The sequence below is a fragment of the Cydia pomonella genome, chromosome 1, assembly GCF_033807575.1.
Source record: "Cydia pomonella isolate Wapato2018A chromosome 1, ilCydPomo1, whole genome shotgun sequence".
Lineage (NCBI taxonomy): Eukaryota > Metazoa > Arthropoda > Insecta > Lepidoptera > Tortricidae > Cydia > Cydia pomonella.
Genome location: NC_084703.1, coordinates 6,031,359 through 6,053,946, shown reverse-complemented (window position 1 = coordinate 6,053,946; position 22,588 = coordinate 6,031,359). Strand labels below are relative to the sequence as shown.

The 22,588-nt window shown below is 36.0% G+C and overlaps 1 protein-coding gene across 1 annotated transcript in view; it reads right to left on the bottom strand.

The window, feature by feature from the left end:
• Positions 1–6,718, bottom strand: part of LOC133522172 (ras-related and estrogen-regulated growth inhibitor) — a 33,527-nt gene extending 26,809 nt beyond the window's left edge. The window contains exon 1 of the mRNA XM_061857437.1: positions 5,716–6,718. Coding sequence (XP_061713421.1) covers positions 5,716–5,803 — 88 coding nt within the window. The 5' untranslated portion in view covers positions 5,804–6,718. The remainder of the gene's footprint in view (positions 1–5,715) is intronic.
• Between the last annotated feature and the right edge of the window lie 15,870 nt (positions 6,719–22,588).

The window sequence follows — 22,588 nt, the reverse complement described above, 5'->3', positions numbered from 1 at the left end:
CACTATCACGCCCTAGCAATCTCCAAGTTGCAGAACATAAAATATCCGCAATTTCTGGAAACTTTCATGAGAAAATTCTCATGCAAGCTTCCACTTAGTTCACGTTCAGATTACTTAATGTTTTTTACTGTTGGCGATCTTTTTATTACACGATGTTTTTAACTGAGTGTCTGGGCTATAACCGCGAAAATCGAACTTCGACAATTGCGGGCATTTTTCTCTGTCACTCTAATTACGTCTTAGTGAGAGTAAAAGAGAAAGATCCCCGCGATTTGAGAATTTACTATACTGATAAATGAATAAACGGGCTGTATGTCACATATATCGGTTACTTTAGGGTCTAATGTGCCTAACTTCACGCCAAACAATGCTGACCCTTTCTAAGTATACGGTCGGAGCCCCAACTTAAGTAACCAAGTAGCCATACTAATTGTATAGAAATGTTGATGCTTATGTTAGGGAACCGACTTGACTTGTACTTAAAAACATAGCAATAATTATATCAGAAATAAAACTCGAAAAGTATACCTATATTGTGTGTGCGGAGAATTGTATTTACAACGCCTCTAGCGGTCAGCAGCGGTATCTGGTCGCGTTTTTATCACCTTTCATGTCATGCGTTACTTTCGCACTTACTTGTTAGAACGTGACAGGCATGGTGACAAATGATAAAGAGCCGACCATCTTAGCACTAAGGTCACCTATAGTGTTTCATTTAACGTTTACGTTCCTCATTGGCGTCTATTTCATATGTCATAAAAATAAGGTTTGGTAATAAACGTACAGAAAAAAGTACGGAGACCATTTCAATGTTTGAAAATTCTTTAGCACATTGTTGACATCCTCAAAGTTCAGTTGTCGCCCTAGAACTAGAACTTGCAGGTAGGGTCACGGCTGCCACCTAGCCTGACCTACTAGCGAGCGCAAGTGCGATAAACTGGATTGAACTCTTGGCACATGCATTTGACAACACAATTTAGATCAAACTGTCGCCTGTTTTTATACAATTTGGTTACTTTTCTGATAGACAAACAATATATATGAGCCCAATTTTAAACAGTCAAATTTTCACACATGACAGACCGATGACACAGCGGTGGCAGCATTGTTCCATTTTTATCACTTGTCACTATACCCGTCACTTTCGCGCTTACATACTTGTTAGAACGTGACAGGTATGGTGACAAATGATAAAGAGCCGACCATCTTAACCCTACAGTAGGGCTAAGATGGTCGTCTCTTTATCATTAGTCACCATGCCTGTCACGTTCTAACAAGTATGTTAGTGCGAAAGTGACGGGCATAGCGACAAGTGATAAAAATGGAACCATGATACCGCCGCAGATTGTGGTATGAATTTGTCAATTCAACAAGATACCGCAGTCAAATTTTAAAACACACCACATGAAACATACCGGTGACATGTTCAGTTGTCTTTATCGCTTTAAACAAAACTGACATGGTTTATATCCATGACCATAATAATATGATAACCATGCAAATTACTTTCTCGATTCGGATTGAGCTCCAGAAGGCTAAGCACAGGAGCACCGTGATAGTATCTCGCACGCGAGATGGACTACCCGTGTTTTTCTAACAATATTAATTCATTCGATTAGATAGTCTATATCGCAGACGAGATACTGTCGCGGAGCTCATGTGCTGAGCCGGCTGAGGGCAATAGGGCAAATACGGCTTATACTTATGTTACAAACTAAAATAAATAATAACATAAAACAATGTTGAATTCATCCTCCGTATTGATAACAAAACGGAACTATAAGCTGCTTACGTTTTGTTTGTCATAGTTTATAGGTCCGCTATAACAATTGAACTTGAGGTTCAAATAAATTGTACGAGGCTTTGCAGGTGTCCATTAAGAGCACATAAAAGCAATAGACTGAGACATTTTTTTAAAGCTTAACGATTTTCTAGTTACCAATTGTTTTTATGATTAAAAAAAAAAGAATTATAATTTTAAGTAGTCACTGCCTATAGATTATGTAAATTTATGCATGAGATGTTTTAAGTAATGCATGCTATTTTTGTATTTTATAGGCACTTAACAATGCAGTGCCCTAGCTGGGTTTGTGGCGGACGAAGTGTTTTCTGCTATAAAACCAATAGGTAAACCCACAAAAGCAATACATAAATGAATTATGAATTAATTTAAAATTTAAAATTGTTTCTTCCTTGTGTATGGTTGGCTAGTTAGAGAAGTGTTATTAGCCATCACTGCTCAAGAAGTATAGATTTCTGACCTTTATAAATCTAGATGTTTTGGGCTATGCCCAATATCATAATAATATAAAGTTGCCAGAGCTTGTTTCCGGGCCTGACATTTAACGGATTGTTTACTACCTACATTTGTTTATTTATTATGGGAATCGCTAATAAAATAAACACATAAAAATTGTTTCAGCCGCTTTTAAGATGTGTTACGTGGCATAGACCTTGTTTATCATATTCAGATTGATACAAGTGACTCACTCGAATCTTTGTGAATCGAAACCGCGAATGTGCCGAAACTTCTAAAGGGAGCACATTCGGCGTTTTCAGGGCCGGTATGAATCTCGTATGCGTGGGAAAGTGATAAGATTAAAATATTACAACTGTTGATATTTTTAGAGAATGCTTGTTGCCATTATGCGTGTATCGCGCGCCGTTCAATCGGCTTTCAATATGTTGCGATATTCGTGGTGTGTTAATGTTGATTCAATGATTTATCTAGGTTATTCAGCAGGCGTTTGCTTGTTTGCCACCAACGTAGTATAAAAAAAAGGCGTATCATGGATACCTTTATTCTCGTGATAAAATAACTTGGACGTCCCGTCGTCGTCCCGGGTACGTCCTTAAACTACGTCCAAAAGAGAGGTATGGGCATTGTGAATGTCATCTCGCTTTGTGTGGTAGGGCACAGCCAGTGGATGTCATTCCAGATCTAGAGCAGAGCCTAACTTGGGAAGTACCTTACAGAAAACAGCAGCCAAATAACACTAGACCCTATTCACAGTGTTGTGTTCCTGCCGGTGAGTAAGGTTGCCAGAGCTCAACAAGAGAAGGGCGGGTTTTAGGGTCGGCAACGCGCATGTACTCAGGAGTCGCAGGCGTACATAGGCTACGGAGGCTGCTTACCATCAGGCGAGCCGTATGCTTGTTTGCCACCGACGTAGTATTTAAAAAAAAACTGTCACCGCGGGATAGATAGTGACGGACACCATAAAAGACCATAGTCGTAATATCCATACAGCGTTGAATAACCAACGTTTTGGCAACCTGTGATAAAGTGTGACCGTCTGTATGGCATTTGAAAAGAAAAGAAAAAATGTTAAAGGGAAATATCATGGAAATATAATAACGTTCATGATGACACCTCCTCTCTTTGTCATTTTCTCCTGTTCAGCGTGTTCGACAGTTAGCTTAGACGGACTGTAGATAATGTTGTGTGTCTTATATTCTTGTGTATTTGTCTACTTTTTATTACATATTTAATTTGGACAGTGAATGGGATAGTGAATTTCGATCATTTATGTTTCTATGGAACTTTGGGCACTGAACAGATATGAATGTAATTAATTTAGTAAGATACACAGATAATTTATTAAAGTAGAGGGATTTATATTGGGCGCTTTGTATCACGGAATTCATCGCCTAAGGGGGTGTATTGGGGGGAGTGGAAGTTTGTACGAATTAAGTATAAAGTTCAGTTAGTCACTAAGTTAACCGTTATTTAAACTCCCGATGACTTTAGTCGAAGGTGCGGAAAGCATAAAAAGGTCATATACAGCGTCGGTTGTCTGAACAAAAGATTTTCTTTGTCAGAATTTTGTGTTCCTAAGATAAATTTAAGTAGAGCCACTCAGATTTTAGATGCAGGGAGGTCTCAGGGTTCAGCGCCGCGACGTCCGAGGTTAATAATTGTTTAAGTTTAGGTTCTAAGTCTAGTTTGGTATCATTTTTAACTAAATCAAAGATGTCTACGTAGGTTCTACGTAGATTTCATCTAAATCGGCTCAGCAGTTATTGATTCCCCGTACAACCCTACACCACCTTTTTCACTTTTAAAGGCTATTTTTTGGAATAAATACTGGTCAGGGAAAGAACATAGGATTATGTTCTTCCCCGGGACTCAAGCTATCTCTATACCAAATTTCATCAAAATCGGTTCAGTGATGATTGATTCCCCATATAAATTTACACCTCCCTTTTCATACTCTTAAGGGATGATTTTAGGGATAAAAACTATTCCATGTTCTTCCTCGGAACTCAAACAATCTCTATACTAAATTTTAACTAAATTAGTTCAGCAATTTTAGCGTCAAGAAGTTTTTTTTATGTTTTGTTTTTACTTTGGAATGGTGTCAAAATGATACCATAAATGAATTTAGCATCCTCGATTTACGCGAAAAGGATACCAAACTTGGCCTAGTAGTTTAAATGATATAGATATAGATATCAAGATAAAGTTACATTACAACCAAGAATCGTAGAGCTGGCAGCTTCCTCGCCCAGAGAATAAGTATTGCGATACAACGAGGAAATGCTGCCAGCATCTACGGCACCATGCCGCAGGGGGATAGTTTTTAATTATTTATTTTAAGATTAGTTTTATTTATTTTTAGATTTAGATTTTTTGTGTTTGTACCGAGTAAGTTGTTTCTGTAAAAATAAAAGTATTTTTACCAAGAATCTCAGCCAAAAGAAATCTTTTGTTCACGCAACGTCATATTTTCAGCTGCACCTTCGACTACGTTAGAAAACCCTCAAAAATTGCCAAGACGTAGGCAATAACACTGTGTTTTACTTCGCAACTTCCATGCAACACATTTTTGCGTGGCTTCCACAGCTCTATTATTTATTATTTACTTGTGCATCGAAGGTGCCCTTATGGACAATATTATGAATTATTTAAATTGACGACGGGCATTGGTGATACTGAATTATTAACGCAACTAACAGATCTTTTATGTAGCGTCGTTAAGTTTGCAGGTGAGGATGAACGTGTGTCCAGCAAATAAATATGTAATTGACTTAAAAAATGGCGTCTATGCTACTTAAAGATTTTAGATTAGTCATAATTGAGGACTGTCATTTCAAAAGACATTATTTCTTTATGAAAACTATACATAAATAAGCCTTCTTGAAAAGACATTCCTGAATTAACTGAACAAGTACCGTTCGTAAATATTTTAAAACTACATAACATAATTTATACGGAGTGACTTTACATATTATGAGAAATATTAGAAAACAATATCAACTTTAACAATATTGTTTTTTAGTTATATATGTACCACCTACTTAATTTATTTTATTTTAGCAAGATAATTATTTATAACACAAAATTTAAGTCGAGGGTTCAATATTGAAACTTTTGATGACTATATTTATATTTGTTAGTTATTAATCTCCATCAAAGAGTTTTTTCTTCAAATATTTATTGCTTGTGAAATGATTATTATTTTTTCGCACTCACATGGTAATCTTTTAAAGTATGGACAAGTAAATACTAAATACATTAAATATTCTTTATTAAAAATTATTTAATACGCAAAATTACAACTAAGTATGCTGCTGATATAGTGCTAAATAACGCTCACGCAAAAAAAAACAAAGCACCATCAAAAACTTTAGGCTGAAAAAATACGTAAAACTTTTGCTAAATTAAAACACCAAAAAATCGCCAGTCGCATTTAACCGCACATTTTCACATACCACTTTTTCCAACCGAGGGTGCGCCGACCACCGCAACTTTCACCTCCGAGAGTGAGGACTTCTTCCGTCTGATGCCGCGGGACGCCATGGCGAGCTCCCGTCCACGTTCGCGCGCCGCGCGAGTACCGACACTACTCGACGACTGCCGTTCTAAAAATATTTGAAGCGACAGAACATCGGGCGTGTTTAATGGGTCAAGATCTGTGGCCAAGATCACCGGCAGGGCTGGACCGGAGGATTTTACCAGGGTATGGTGGGTGAGTAAAAATATGTAAGGTGTATTCAGGTAAACACAAATACATAAAATTGTCGGATACGTAGTATAAAAAATAAAATATCATGATGGGTGGTTTTCGGATTTACCCGACATCATGAAGTTTCCATAATTACCCAAATACACTTTAGGTACATTAGCTTATTTTTTCTTTTTACCCTAGAAAACCACTCGAAACAACTGTCATTATAAAGTTAAACGAAAACTACCTGAATATTAAAAGTTTCAAAGTACCAAAATCAGCTTACTGCAATAAAATTATCAATTTTACGCGTGTTGTTTTTTAACAACAACATAATTTTTTAATATTATATATAATACCTATGTTTGACAAACAAAAAGTCATAATATATTTCTACGATTAGTTATAACACCATGTCAGATAGAACAGCACAGCAGGCCATTTTGCCTACAACAGCTAGCTAGAAATGGACATAACCTTATCTATTGTTGTTATAGCGCAGCTGTTCCTTGATGTGGAGAACTTCAAGTAGCCTGAACCGTTGGTTACTCAGTTTTTAATTAATAATTTACACATTAACTTAATTAAATATTTTTCATTATCATCATCCATTATCATATTTCGAGCTTTACTTATTAATATTAAAAGCTTGACTTTTATTAAAGTTGGACACACAAATATAGAGTTCACAGGGTGCTTAATCAACGTGCCGTGGCTACGCACCCAGTTACCTTTTATAGCACCTACTTTATTACTAGATTTTTTATTAATTTCTAAATATCTATTTAGTAAGTAGTTAAGTTTAGGAATAGTTAAAACCAATTTCAAATGAAATGACTGATTTGGTTGTGTTTAGTTGTTTATGAAACTTCAGAGGTATTTTTTTTAAAGAGTGAAGTTAAACTACGAAGGCTATTTACATTTGATCGCGCTCGTATAACACGTTCACCTCATTTTAGGGGTTGAATTCGAAAAATATATATTTGACAACCTTTAAACTAAATATAACAATTCATAACAATTCAACTTCATAAAGAAGAAATTAACCTTTTAAATGTTATAAGGACTATAGTAATTAATACTTAATATTCTGTATAGTACATATGGTGCCACTTGACCGCACTAGTGCGATAATTAGCAAATTACGAAACTATGTCGAAAATATAAAGTGTCAGGCTACGTTTGTAAAACGTTGTAGGTACGACACGTGCGAAAAGGTAATTCGCAACTCGAGTCGATTTAAAACGCTCCTTCCGCTCGATGCGGGTTTACTATTTTTCGCACTTGTATCGTAATTTACTATAAAATATCCTACACGATTTAATAACAATGTAACCGTAAAATATAATTGAGGTTTCCGTCTCATATTCATTCACCAAATGATTTAACGACGACTTAAATGACGACTGTTTAATGGTCTTGGCTCTTATGCCACGCCACATTACTATGCGATACAAATTACATTTTATTACATGAGACACTAAAATGTAAGCACATTTACAATTATTATACACGAGTAAGTTTATAAATATTTGTTTATAATGTTTATTAGTTTTGGGTTTTCGCAAATGGTGCCAACGATTAGGTAATTACAATAAACTGTTTATACTTGACCCTTTCGTCACCAACAACTCGAACTCAAGTTCATCGATGTTGCCACCACTACAGGTGCCAGCAACTGCATACGAAGTGGGAGTTCCACGTCGCTTTTATTTCCTGGGCGGCGAAAAGGTTAATAGGAATATTCAAATGTATTTCCCCTCAAGTGCAAATTACATCCACACTTTATCAGGCACGATATCAGACCCGATTTCGGGCCAGAGAAATATTTTCTTTCCGTTTCACTAAATATCAGCACATCTATTACAATATTTGAAATGTAACAAAATTGTCCATATGTAGAAATATCAAACATTAAACATTATTGGCAATTAGAGACACAGTATTTTTCACCACACCAACTGGTAAAGGCCCTCTTGATTGTTCAAAAACTAATGAAAAAGTTGCATTTTATCCACATGTGGGCAAAGTAATCAGATACAAATTTTGAGTTATTTCCTTATGTTAGCTAGTAGAATTTGCATTTGATTTAATTTCAATATTTTGGTATTTTATAGTTAATAGTTTCTTCGCGTTGGTGTGGTGAAAAATATTTCGCAACGCTCAAGATTCCATTTCTCGAACCACTCGCTATGCTCGTGGTTCAATTTTGGAATCTTTCGCTTTAGCACGAGTGGTTAAACAACAACTTTACCACCTTGTAAAACAAATAACTATTTTACATTTCAAATATTGTTAACGATGTGAAACGGAAATCGATTAAAGGCTCGAAATCGGAACTGATTTCGGGTCCGTTATCGGGTAGTGTGGATGTAATTGGCGCTTTACCCCCCATTTTTCATCCAGAGAAGGACCACATCTCTTTTATTTCCTAGGCGCCGAAAGGTTAATAAATATAACTAAATAAATATTATAGAACATTATTACACAAATTGACTAAGTCCCACAGTAAGCTCAATAAGGCGTGTGTTGAGGGTACTTAGACAACGATATATATAATATATAAATATTTATAAATACTTAAATATATAGAAAACACCCATGACTCAGGAACAAATATCCATGCTCATCACACGAATAAATTCCCTTACCAGGATTTGAACCCGGGACCATCAGCTTCGTAGGCAGGATCACTACCCACTAGGCCAAACCGGTCGTCAAAATTTATATATTATATTACTCATATTTATTGGTTCGCACGAGAAGCACCACAGTCTCACAAGACGTAACATGATTATTACAAATAAATTAATTTAAATTATTTTCAATATAGGTTGTTTATAAACATTACAAATCGATAGTGTAAGTAGTTACCGAGAGTATTTACATAACAGATACAGAGGTATTTACTATAAGTAGCTTAAATCTAAAATAGGCCCTTTAGGCATTGTACCAAGGATGCTGGCGGCATTTGTTCGTTGTATCGCAATACTACGTTGTGCGAGGAAGCCAGCTCCAGCAGGCCAGCTCGTCACCAGTTACGTCAACCAGACGCTTCGCGATTTCTGCAATAAACTTGTGCGCGCTGGGACCCCATGGACCTATAATTCCCGAGATATTTAGCTATGCGACAGACACCATAACAGTTCCTTTTTACCTTTTTAGTACGGAACCCTAAAAACAAGTTCTATATACTTTAGTACCGGTCTCAAGGCAGCGTTCTGCTACATAGCGCTACGCCGTAGGGCCGTAGCTCGTAGCAAGGTAGTCCGGTAGCAGAAGATTGTCGTCAGCGCGCGCGTTGCAGGCCAATTCTACCGTGCACCTGATATCAAACCGATATTTGAAAAATATTGTATATGTCAATATTTCAGATTTTTTGAAAGTTTCCAAAATGTCCTCGAAAATTTCACATCAAACGAAGGAAACGTTCATTATGGAAATGAAAAAATTACATCCCCTACAAAAATATACTTATAGCTCTGTAATATTACGATATTTTTGGTATAAATCGTCTCTCTCACAATGTAGGTGCTAAACAGAGCCCCTAGTGTAAATTTATTCGATTTCTTGACATGACGTACGCGTTTGCGTTAAGTCTCATTTTGTATGGAATTTAAAAACAGCGCGCCAAGCGGGACGTTTTGAAAACTCAAAATCCCATACAAAATGAGACGTAACGCAAACGCGTACGTCACGTTTCGCTATCGAATAAATTTAGCTTGGGGTTTACACTAGCGGTATTGTACCCCTAGTGTAAATTTATTCGGGGCACTTTACCCCCAGTGTAAATTTATTCGATATCGATACGTAACGTACGCGTTTGCGTTACGTCACATTTTGTATGGGATTTACATACATATATATTCGCTCCGGCTGTGACGGGCTTAAGGGCCCTAAGATCAGGTTAAACTTGGAATCTGTTTCACAATGGTTGTTGCTGCTGTTATGCTCAGTGAACAGCATTAAGTAAGTAAGTAGTTTCTTTGAACGTATTTTTTTTTTGCATTCCTCAGTAAGAGGTTAGCTACGAAATCAGAGCATATTTTCGAAGAAGCTTCGAAAGTATGTGTACACGCGCGTACTAAAACGTCGTTACATGTACTCGGTGTACCGAATTCCATTCCATCGGAATCGTCCGACGTTTTCAATATACGTTACACTTTTAATACTTATTTGAACGGAATCTTACGTAAAGTATTGAGCATGTTACAGGAAACTATATTGTATAAAAGCGAAGTTTTCCGTACCCCTAGTGTAATTTTAGTCGATAGCGAAACGTGACGTACGCGTTTGCGTTAAGTCTCATTTTGTATGGGTTTTTGAACAGCGCGCCAAGCGGGACGTTTTGGAAAGTCAAAAATCTCATACAAAATGACACTTAACGCAAACGCGTACGTCACGTTTCGCTGTCGAAAATATTTACACTAGGGGTACCGATTTCAAAATGTAATCAAATCTCATTAACTAAAACTATTTATTTTTATGAAAAGAGGATAAATGCGGATTTCATTTCTTGCAAATCGAATTAGGTATCTGAAATGCCGACCAAAACACGCACTCCTACAACGTCTTCCACGTATTCAGAAATTATGCTAAACTTATTTACGTCCGAAAATTATTTGAATTAAAATCCGGACAAGCGCAAGTCGGACTCGCCCACCGAGGGTTCCGTACTTTTTAGTATATGTTCTTATAGCGGTAACAAAAATACATCCTATCACGGTTCATGAGATAAAGTCTGGTGACAGACAAACGGACGGACAGCGGAGTCTTAGTAATAGGGTCCTGTTTTACTCTTTAGCTACGGAGCCCTAAAAGTTGAAAGGACACAAGGACATGCCGTGATCAAACAAATCGTGTCCTTGAGTTTGTCAGCTGGATAGATGGCGCTTCAAGTCGCCATATATTTTGCCATACCTGAATGGAGCGTGCGCGTTGGAGGTTCTGTCATCTCGTGGCCTGAATTGGAAAATTAAACATGTACATTGACACTTCACGACGTAGTGATTATATGCTCTTTGCTTCACGCCAAAGCAAGTGCTGCTATCTGCCTACCGTTCTCGTACGTTTTCTTGTGCATAGTAGGCTCTGCCATCTTGTGGGCTACATTGGAAGCATACACTTAACATTTACACCTCGCGCCAAAATTTGACGTCTTCTGTGCTGCCCTCTACGGTACATGCACGCACCCTATAGACAATGGAAACAGCATTATCTTCGCGACAACCCGGCAGAAAAAAATGTACCTCTACCCGCCCACCCATCAAAACTTGCCAAGACAAATACCATTTTGATTGGAATTAAATAGACTGGAACGGAAATCATTTTTATAGGTCTCTGGGCGACTAGAGGTTTTTATAGTCACCTCACTGATTATGGCGGCATCTTGAAAGTATTTGTAAAAGCGGGCGGCGAGGCGGAAAGCGCCGAAATTTTGAAACGCAATAAATATAAGAGCCTCGGTAGAGAGTACCATTTTGTCCCATTTGGCGTTGAAACTTTAGGCCCAAGGGGTTCCAGCGCGCACAATTTTTTTGCAAAAATCTCGTATGGTGACCGAACAGCTGGTGGCTTCCTCGCACAAGGTATCAGCATGGTGATACGCGGAAATGCCGCCAGCATCCTTGGTGCCTCAAGGGCCTATTTTAGATGTAAGCTAGTTACTAAGAACACCACTGTATATATCTATTATGTGTATTGTTATTGTAAATAAAATGTGTTCCATTGTAATTATGACATAATCGCTACTCCCGTTTTAGAAACTAAGAATAGGTTGTCAATAACATGTCTTGATCATCTGTACATGACGGGATAGTTATTGATTGTAGAAAAATTGTAATGGAAATATCGAGCCCTCGAGTTTGACGGCTTATGAAATAACAGTTTTGTCTTAGCGACGAACTAGAATAATTGGTTATTTGACACATGTTGAATATTATAACAAAATTTAGTTAAATGGATAAAAAATGAGCAATCCATTATAAAAAAGTGGAATTTAAAAAATTATATTGAGATTATAAAAAATACAAGGCTCCGAAGTCTAAAAAAAAATAGGAAAGAAAATGGTACCATTCGATTCCTTACATTTTATTGAAAAATAAATTGTATGACAACTATACACATAAACGCAATATTTCAGGGTTAAAAATGGCAATTTCCTTGATCTTCCATACATTTAGGACAGACTTATGTAATGTGACGTCACATCACCTTATCATTTTGTTAGAGGCGTTTCAATCGTCGACTGCGAGCGTCAGACTTTAACTCTCATTTCTGACCTTTGTGTTGCTTAAATGCCATGAGTCCTATATAGACATTTGATCCTCAGGAAAATCAAGATCGTTTGACATTATTTACAAAAAACAGTCAAGTAGCCAATTATAGAAGTCTGCCTCGCCGCCTTAAATTATGTCCATTCTAGTTAATATGTTGCGCATTCATAAAAATTAGTTATAGAGTTCCCGGAGTTTCCAATACTTGGTTTTCAATGCAATGTCGTATGTCTAAGACCCAACATTATCACCAGCAGTCGTAATTACACTGCACAGGAACTAGGAAGTCGTATAAAATATAATAAATAGTCTGCATTTCCCTGTACCAACTTTCCTCTCGTATTCCGCGGATTTTACATTGCAGTTTTGGTTGAATAAGAAATTATTATATTATTATAACGAGTCCATTGTGTCCCACTGCTGGGCAAAGGCCTCCCCCCTCTTCTTCTACTCATCTACATCTACATCTATAATCTAAGTTTTAGAGCGCAGCGTGGTGTTCCGAAATAAGAAATACAACTCCGAAATGATAGTACAATGAATCCCGCTTAAGAAGATTCTGAAGAGAGCGAGCAAAAAGCGCGACTAGGCGGGAAAGCGTATTAAGGGTGAAAACACGCATTAAAACTAATTGTAACCAATGTATAGTCAAGGTATTAAATATCGGCACGGCCAAATCGCCAAAAACATGTATTAGTACTTACCTACCCGACATTATTTCCAAACTTTAGGCGGGTAGTATGTACATATTTTTGTCACTTTGTCCGTGTCGATATTTTATACCCTGACTGTACAATATTCTCAAAAGCAACGAAAATGACTCACTTCATATGTTAACATTCTAAATAGTTACTTAATCTAGATTTTATCTGAACTCATATTGTAAAGTCAATAAATGGTATCTTATCTTAAGAAAAACTTTCATATAAAATGACCCAAAGCAGGTTTCTTTCACTAGTAACAGTCTATCGCCACGTCACTCTTCCTCATACGCGTGGCTCCGAGCCAAACTTTTCTACCGCCACCGAAATCAAAATCGTCACTTTGTCCGTGTCGATATTTTATACCCTGACTGTACAATATTCTCAAAAGCAACGAAAATGACTCACTTCATATGTTAACATTCTAAATAGTTACTTAATCTAGATTTTATCTGAACTCATATTGTAAAGTCAATAAATGGTATCTTATCTTAAGAAAAACTTTCATATAAAATGACCCAAAGCAGGTTTCTTTCACTAGTAACAGTCTATCGCCACGTCACTCTTCCTCATACGCGTGGCTCCGAGCCAAACTTTTCTACCGCCACCGAAATCAAAATCGAGTATGTATCTATGAAACTAGTTTACACTTAATACGTTCTGGTTCTGGAGTGCAGCCAGGCCGTTAATACCACGGCCAAGAACTCTTCAATAGGTGTCAGAGACAGCTGATTAGCAGCGACACGTAGTAAAAATATGACTAATAAATACATGCCAATTACCTACAGTCTAATGCTAATCAAATTACGGATCAGATTAAAATAATATGTGACTACTTATGTAGCATCTCGTAAGTAGGTACGTCTTGTAAGATGATGTTAACGTTATCCAGTTTCAACGCAAGTTCTAAATGCTAAATTTATTATTTTATACTAGGCACATTAACCTGTCACGTTGAATGATGGCCCCTAAGACGGTTCTTTCAAGTACCTATCTTTTGATTGGGCTTAATTTAAAAAATAGTAGAACAAATATTTTTACCGTATTTTTATTTCTAAATTGTAACATTTCTAAATTAATTAATGGGCTTTGTGTCCAAAAAATGTCTCACACACCTGCTCATTCGACGAGAAAGGTATACCAACCTAAACCAGTATAAATAGGGTTGTACCAGTACTCATAGCTGTACTCGCCCGAACAATTGAGGTTACAATACTACTGGTTTAGTTTCTTTGGTGGTTTGACTTTGGTAAAAGGCATTTCTGGCTATTCTCTTACGTGAACGAGCCAGAGACCCGCCTAAAATGATGAATTATTAGTGGACATTGTCATAACGACGGAAACTGAACCTACCTCTTACTATATAAGTATGTATGTGTGTATGTACTGACGTTTATATTCCCCACCTCAACTAGACCGTATCTCTTTTACAGTACCCATATACATACATATTACCTATATATATACACCATCCCCTTCAGGCAGTTTATTTTCGTTCAACAAGGGTATTGTTATTTCATATACATCTGTCGAAGAGACGAGTCTGAATGTAAAATGAAACTTAAAGTGTCGTATGAATTTAATGGTGAAGCGGTCCAATAAAGTTTTGAATTGTGGCATTGGGCGGCTTCCGAATCACCAATTTATGATATACATGTCGCAGTCAAATTGTAAGAATCCGCCTTTTATAAACGGCCTCCGATTTCGCAATTGCTCTCTAAGGGTAGGACAGACAAGACCACGTGGATAGTGGGGTGCTTTGATTCGGTTTTGGATGACTTTGAGATTTTGGTGGCCGTGAGGATGGCAGTGTGGTATAAAAGTTGACTCTATTGAGCGCACTAACAATTGCCTTCGCCTTTGCATGACGTGTCATGTTTGTAAAATGACGAGGCCGTATGTAAAATGCTGAATTTTACAATTTGACTGTGACATAGATATAACATGTGTAACAAGTAATTAATTTACTAACTGTTCATTTCTTCTTGTCTCATATCGTAATGTTTTTCCAACGAATTGCATCGTGTTTTTACAAGCTTTTATTTAGTTTCACATGTCCCCTTGGGCCTTATTCGAGATGCACAACTGTCAAATTTCGCGTCCACATCAAATCAACACTTGATTCTATCGCATGTTGATTGTATCAAGTGTTGATTCTATCAACTGTGGATATTATCATTTGGAACAATCAAAACTCAGTCATAGAAAAAATAATCAAACAAAAATCAACTTTGTTTATTACTACTATATAGTTTGAAATGGCTCTGAACTCGAAGTGGTTCGGTTTGATTTGATTGTCACCTGACTGTGGATTGCTAATGTCAAATTTTGACAAGTGTTGATTTTATTGCTAGACTTTTTTGTCCATGGGCTTGGGCACCATCTTGGATTTTTTGACGTACGACAGGGAATACCCTTCCTTTCCTACAATATATGGCATAGAGTAAAGCGTCTTTTTTTTTTAAACATAAGTTTACAGGAATCAGCGACATCTTGTATTCGATAGGATAAGTAATGCGCTATGAACAATGCGGCGGCGAGTAGTGAAACTGTACCTGACAACGTCAATCAATTAAAAAGTGACCACACAGTTGATGGTCGATAAAGGCGATTATTAATTGAATTTTAACGACAATAAAGAACTATTGACATGCGATCTTTTTGTTGAACCCACAACTACACGTCGAATAATGCTCGCTCCACATATTCTCCTATAAACGCTAAAAATTGTAAAAAAAATTGATACAATTTACTCCTCACCCAGTCTCAAGTTGCTTCTAAACCACGTTCACGAACCAAGTTGTAACCTAACACATCTGTAAATATAAGGCATATGATTTAGAGATAAAGTCCGTTTTTTTTAAATTACGAGATGGTTCATGAATAACCTTTATTACTATAAAAATAATACCACATTTGTCAAAAAAAAATTCTGTATTGCGCTATTACATAATGCATAAAATTGATATAAAGATAGGTACCATAGTAGCTCGCTCACTTGGTCTATCAACAACTATTTTAATGCTCTTTGTACTCGTATACGCGACCCCATTGTATGTACAGTCGCCATCAGATATATCGGAACGCATGTATGAGATCTCAAATTATTAAGATAAGACCTACTGTACTGTCTATATTACTTACCAAGACCTAAGTACCTATTATTTATATGTGACTAGACCTACACAAAGAGAATTCCTATGTTAAAAGGAGATTAAATACATATATTGTTATTCTACTACAAATAAAATAAAATTTATCTTTTTCAGTTAACACATTTTTTTACCGATTTCTTTAATAAAATAAAACATTAAAGTATTATTGGGGTTGCCTCGATTTTGCAGTGCGTCGGGGATGTTTGCGGAAGCTCACGTAGATAGCTTTCAAGCCATAATGCGTAAGAGAGTGGCCTCCCTGATGCGCCGTGTTAGAGTCTTAATGACTTTTTATTTTATTATTATTATTAATTTTTAAATGTTTCTGTTTTTATTATTATATTGTGTAATAAATAATGTATGGGTCTTGTTATCCGAAATAAATGATTAAATTAAAAAAAATTATGTGACTCTATTTCATTGTCTTCGGTGTAGATTATTTACTGATGTTCCAATTTCCTGTATCAGTTTGGTACCAGGAAATATAAAAACTACACCTCTTCAAAAACTTTGCTGGTAGTTCGACATCTGTAAGTTTAAATATAAAACATGATAAAAACACTTAAGTCAAAAACGTATACATAAAATATTTGCCCTATATTCTGGTCGCTCGGTAGGGTGCCCAGAAGGCTGGGTGCATTTCCGCGCTGGTTAACAATGCTGATCCTCTGGTCACCAGAAGCCTATATAAGGCGCTCTCATAGAGCCACGCAAGTGCCCTAGAGTTTCAAATTCAACCCCAAGTGCCACAAATATGTAGTTAAGGGTTTAAATTCTGGATCAAGAACATGGAATACTATTCGCTAGTAAGGCCATAGGTATTAGAAAAAAATAATAGTAGGAGACGGCCGTGGTCATGGTAGGTGGTACAGGTGGGCCAGGCAAGCTCTGAAATTATGCACCTATTTTACTATAACTTTGTTCACCTGTGTATATTTACTGTTTCCATTATAATCATTTTTAATATGTAGCCCGTGTAATCGGGCTGTATAATTGGTCTCATATTTTTTAACACAATCATAATTTTAATTCAATAATTAATAGTGTTTTACATATTAATCATTAATGTACCTATTTTGCAAAATTTTCTTGCATATAATAATATTGTTTACTTCAATTGACGTGTTTATTATTTTCGTTACTATGTCAACGTTAATACTTAAAAAATTATAACGTGAAGGTTGAGTCCGCAGTACAGTTACAGTTTACGTACATAGTGGCATTAGCACAGTGGGATTAGGACCAAACTCGAAATGTCTGAACAGTCATGAAATTTGGTATGTATATTACGCCCCTTAAAGGCCACTTTTTCATGCCCACACCATTTGACATTTGGGGACCTCGAGGAACCGCAGCCCTCTTGGAAAATGTGGACCATCCAGGAGAAATTCGCGTTTTACTCTAAATCTACGTTCTTTATTCAATAATCGTGTAAGGCAACATTCAAGCTTATACAATTCTACATAAAATAGTTTTAGACATCTTTGCGAAAAAAAAATGATCTTGCTTTAAAAAATACTTGCTAAACCCAGATTTAGCCCTTATACCCTTTCATGGGATATTCTCTTAATAGGAGACTTGGAAGAATAAAAAGACGTGTGGCACTCGGGGACTGCCGCGGTAAAGCTATTGCATAGCATTTTGTATCAACTTATGCAATTATAATTATTTATTTATTTTATTTATGCAGTATTTCTTTTTCTTTGATATTAATACCACCATAACCAACCACCAGTAAACCAGTATAACGATATGATCTCAGTTGATAGGGATCTCGAGGTTTCACTTCTGATGGTTTTTCGGAAAAGACAAGTACGCTTGACAAGAGATAATGTAAACACTGGTAATTCGTAGTTACTCCTGGTATTTATATATTCCAATCGTTCACCGAGCGCACGACTCAAGATAACCAATATAAAAGTGTGAACCTTGTTTATTCATAGTTACGATACGTATACGGATTCACTTATATTGGACAAGTTGTAAGTCATGGGAATAAGCGCCTTCAACGGCGGTCTTTATTAGGTAGCGTCAGGAAACAAATATTTATAAAAAATATACGAAATTAAAATAAATAGGCACTTTATTTATTTTATGGAAAACAATTTTTTTTCGCTAACACATTAAATAAAATATGTAAAACTGTATGTATTTTATATGTAAAACCGATAGTTTATCTATACAATTAAAAAAAATATGCGGAGAGGGCGGTATAAAAAGGAAAATTATAATGTATGGAGAAAAAAAAATTTCATCAAAAACGAAACCGAGCATCATTTTTAATTTTCACAATTCAATCGCTAGGCATTTCCACAGCTGCAGCTCGTTTTAAAATAGAAATAAGTGAAAGTTTTTTCTCTAAACATTATAGTTTTCATTTTTTTAACGTTAATACTGATTTTGAAGTTATATTTTTTTAAATCATTCCCTATCGAAGGCGAAATTAGCAATGTCCCACTTTTCTCGATTTGAGACGGCAGCGTGCCCTTACATTAGAATGTTCAATTTAAAGTATTCGTTCTGATTTTCATCGTTTTCATTTTCATCACCTTAGTTGCTCTACAAAGAGGACAAATTAATACAAATACTCAAACGGTAAATACGTAGTTAGGGAGTTTCGTTCTGTTTATCATCAGCAGTTCCACTACACTAATTGCCAGTTTTTGGATGAAAATGCTTAATTTGTAGACAAACAATACAAAAATCACTATATGTGTACCTATAAGATTTTAAGTGTTCCCTCAATTCTTCATGGATTCCATCATTAGAACTTTGAACCCGGGACGGGACCATCGGCTTTATAGGCAGGGTCACTGCCCACTAGGCCAGACCAGTCATCATACATTTTACTTGACAAATAGAGATGATTATTATTTATTTCTTTTGTTTATGATAAAAGGTTAAATTTGATTGATCTAAAATCTGTTCTAAATATTTTTTACACAGTTTTCAACATACATAAATACATCTTAAAACTACACTATAACTCGCATATTAAAATTGTAAATCCGAGCTCTCGTTAAAAATGTTGTCCATAGTTTTCCTATTGTTGTACAAGTACTATTTAGTAATTTTTGATGGACTATTCCCGATATTTGGGTTTCAAGTTAATGCAAGATATTGTTTTAACAATACTATCAGAAAAATTGGATTTTTGGTTAACAACCGGTTATTCGTAAGGTGACTGTGGGCAAGACCGGCATACTTTATTTATTTTTTACATTGGAGTATTCTAGCTCCGTTAATTATTCACTTACGTGACCGCTTGTAATCACATACGATGAAGAATTTCATAAATAATAGTTAAGCTATAGTGACAGATCATTTTAATCATAAATTAAGCAAAAACAATAGTGTTTTTAAAAATTCGGCGAGTAGACGGACTTCCCGTGTAGTTTAAGGTAAGTCCGTCTAGTAACGATATCAGCCATACTATGGGTGCTTATGTGTTCGTATTCGAATCCTTACAAAGAATAAAACAAGATATTTTTTACACAGTTTTCAACATACATAAATACATCTTAAAACTACACTATAACTCGCATATTAAAATTGTAAATCCGAGCTCTCGTTAAAAATGTTGTCCATAGTTTTCCTATTGTTGTACAAGTACTATTTAGTAATTTTTGATGGACTATTCCCGATATTTGGGTTTCAAGTTAATGCAAGATATTGTTTTAACAATACTATCAGAAAAATTGGATTTTTGGTTAACAACCGGTTATTCGTAAGGTGACTGTGGGCAAGACCGGCATACTTTATTTATTTTTTACATTGGAGTATTCTAGCTCCGTTAATTATTCACTTACGTGACCGCTTGTAATCACATACGATGAAGAATTTCATAAATAATAGTTAAGCTATAGTGACAGATCATTTTAATCATAAATTAAGCAAAAACAATAGTGTTTTTAAAAATTCGGCGAGTAGACGGACTTCCCGTGTAGTTTAAGGTAAGTCCGTCTAGTAACGATATCAGCCATACTATGGGTGCTTATGTGTTCGTATTCGAATCCTTACAAAGAATAAAACAAGACAATGAAAAGTGTACTCTAAACTTGTTAATATAGGGTTTAGATTCGAAATAAACACAATTTTTCTTATTAAAAGGTAAGTCATATATTACGAAAATGGGGTGGTAAACCTTTTTTGGAAAATAATTATACGTACTTATTTTTTGGACTTCTCAAATAAAATACCAATAGTCATTTTAAATTTACTCGTTTTAAATTTACGGAGATCAAAGAGGGTTACATAAATAAACTCATAGTAGTAGCAATTTTAGTATAGTAATAATTTTTAGTTTTAGTAGTTAGTGTCCACATGCATGGCTTTGTCATGTCATGGGAAAACCATTTTCACATGTCATATGGCAGAACATATTAGGGGTCAACAATGTAAATTTATAACATCTACTGTACTGTACCATATGTTCTTGTAAAAAAAAATTAAACTACGAACACCGTTTAAGTTTAAATCAAATAGTGATTGGCAAATCAACCTCCATAACACAAGTAGGTACCCTACATACATAAATTTTCAGGATAAGTAAGGCGAAGAACCCACGTCACATAGCGGCGTGGCACGCGCGGTACAGCGTGTCGTGATCACGGTGTAGGCAAAACGCCTAAACCACAATAATTATAAAATTCAAGAGGAGTAAAAAGGGTAATCATATGTGTCATAGGTATAATAATATAACATATGAAGGCGATGATCATGGGTTCGAATCCCGGTAGGGGCATTTGCTTGTATAATCTACACAGATATTTGTTCCTCCAGTCATGTTTGTTTTTTATGTATTTATCTATATAAGTTTGTATATGTCGTCGCCTAGCACCAATAGTAAAAGCTAAGCTATGCTTAGTTTGCGGCCAATATTTATTTATTTATTTACTTAATAGGTATTTTCTTATTTGTATTTTCGGTTACATAGTGCTGAGGATGAAGAACATATTTTTTTAGTAGTTTCGAGATTAAAATTGTTAATAAACACAAAACACAAACATCATGCGCAATGTTGTAAAGATGCATATCTGTAGTAACCTTATAAAATCGTAATAAATAATATTGAAGCCATTTAGCAGTTGGTAACCTCTGATTCAAGGAAAGTCCGGCATATGACGGACTTGCCTGGTGCATAGTAGACAGACTTTCCAACTTAGCAAAATTTTAATGTGATGAATGATGGAACGTATAATTACAAAACTAAGCCAATATCTGATAATTTAAACACATAATAAAGATTGCCGGGTCTTATATTACTTACGTAGTCAATTTCTGGTGCAAAATCTTGGCATAAACTATTTTTAACAATTTTATTTGCAGAGACTGTCGCACTATCACTTCGAGTTCCATACACGTAATGACTTGTTTACGCGGATTGCTCTGAAGTTCGTTGTCACAGCGCCATCTGTTTTAGAGTGAGGGAACTAGCACGAAAAACTGACTTATAAACTCGACGCCAAAGCGGCAAACGCTTTCTAATTCAAAAGTTATAATGTGTTGACGGACTTGCCTTGTAGACGGTCTTGCCCACAGTGACCTTATATTAAAATAAAAACCGGTTACATTCTATAGTTTCAAGGAATAGGATAATAGGACCACATGATTTAAAAAGTTGCATTATTTATAAAAAAAATTGCTGACTCGGGCATGCATGCACTGCATGAAGCGGGCATGCCTACTTGACACTCGGATAAACGTATTTCTCACATGGGTAATGCATTATTTAGCTGTCGCGCTCACTCAATAACAAGGAAATTTTTAATTTTATTTAGAAAAAATATGTTTCAAATGTTATAATAGTACTTACGAATGAAAAGTGATACCGTGAGCTTTGTTTTTGTGCTTGGAGCTATTGAAGCACTGGAAAAAGGCGCAACACGGCATTCTTTGGCAATATTTTATCGAATTTGATGACAATGTTGACACTTCAGCGTCACCCGTACGACTAATTCAATATAGGTCCCGGAACCTATATTTTGTGGCTCACGATCGAGCGCCTGGTACCTCATCTACCCCTATTACGTACATCAATGATACATACAGATTACTATAAACAGCTGCTTATGTATTTGTCCGATTTCGGAGCAGCTCGTCTCGATTCGTGCGAGTTTCGTAGAGTCGTACAATACGTCTAATCGCACGCACACAACGCCGTGTCGAAGACTGCCGAACTGAAACGACGTTAGACGAAGTGGGGAGCGTGAGGTTTTTTCGTTACGGAATTTCTGGATTCGGTCCCCGCGCTCAAGGCCCGCGATAGAAGCTATGCAATAGCTTAAAAATTTCACTTTTAACTATACATTTGTACATAATCTACCCCAATATCAATATTTTACTTGACTGCAACTTAACCAGAAAGTAGGGTTATGGGTATAAGTACTGAGGATTCAGGACACCCTGTAGCTTAGGATACTGGACGGATTTTTTAAATGACGTATTATTTAGCCCTAAACTTTTTTCTTCCGTTAATTTTAGTGACTTTGTATTGCATAGCACTT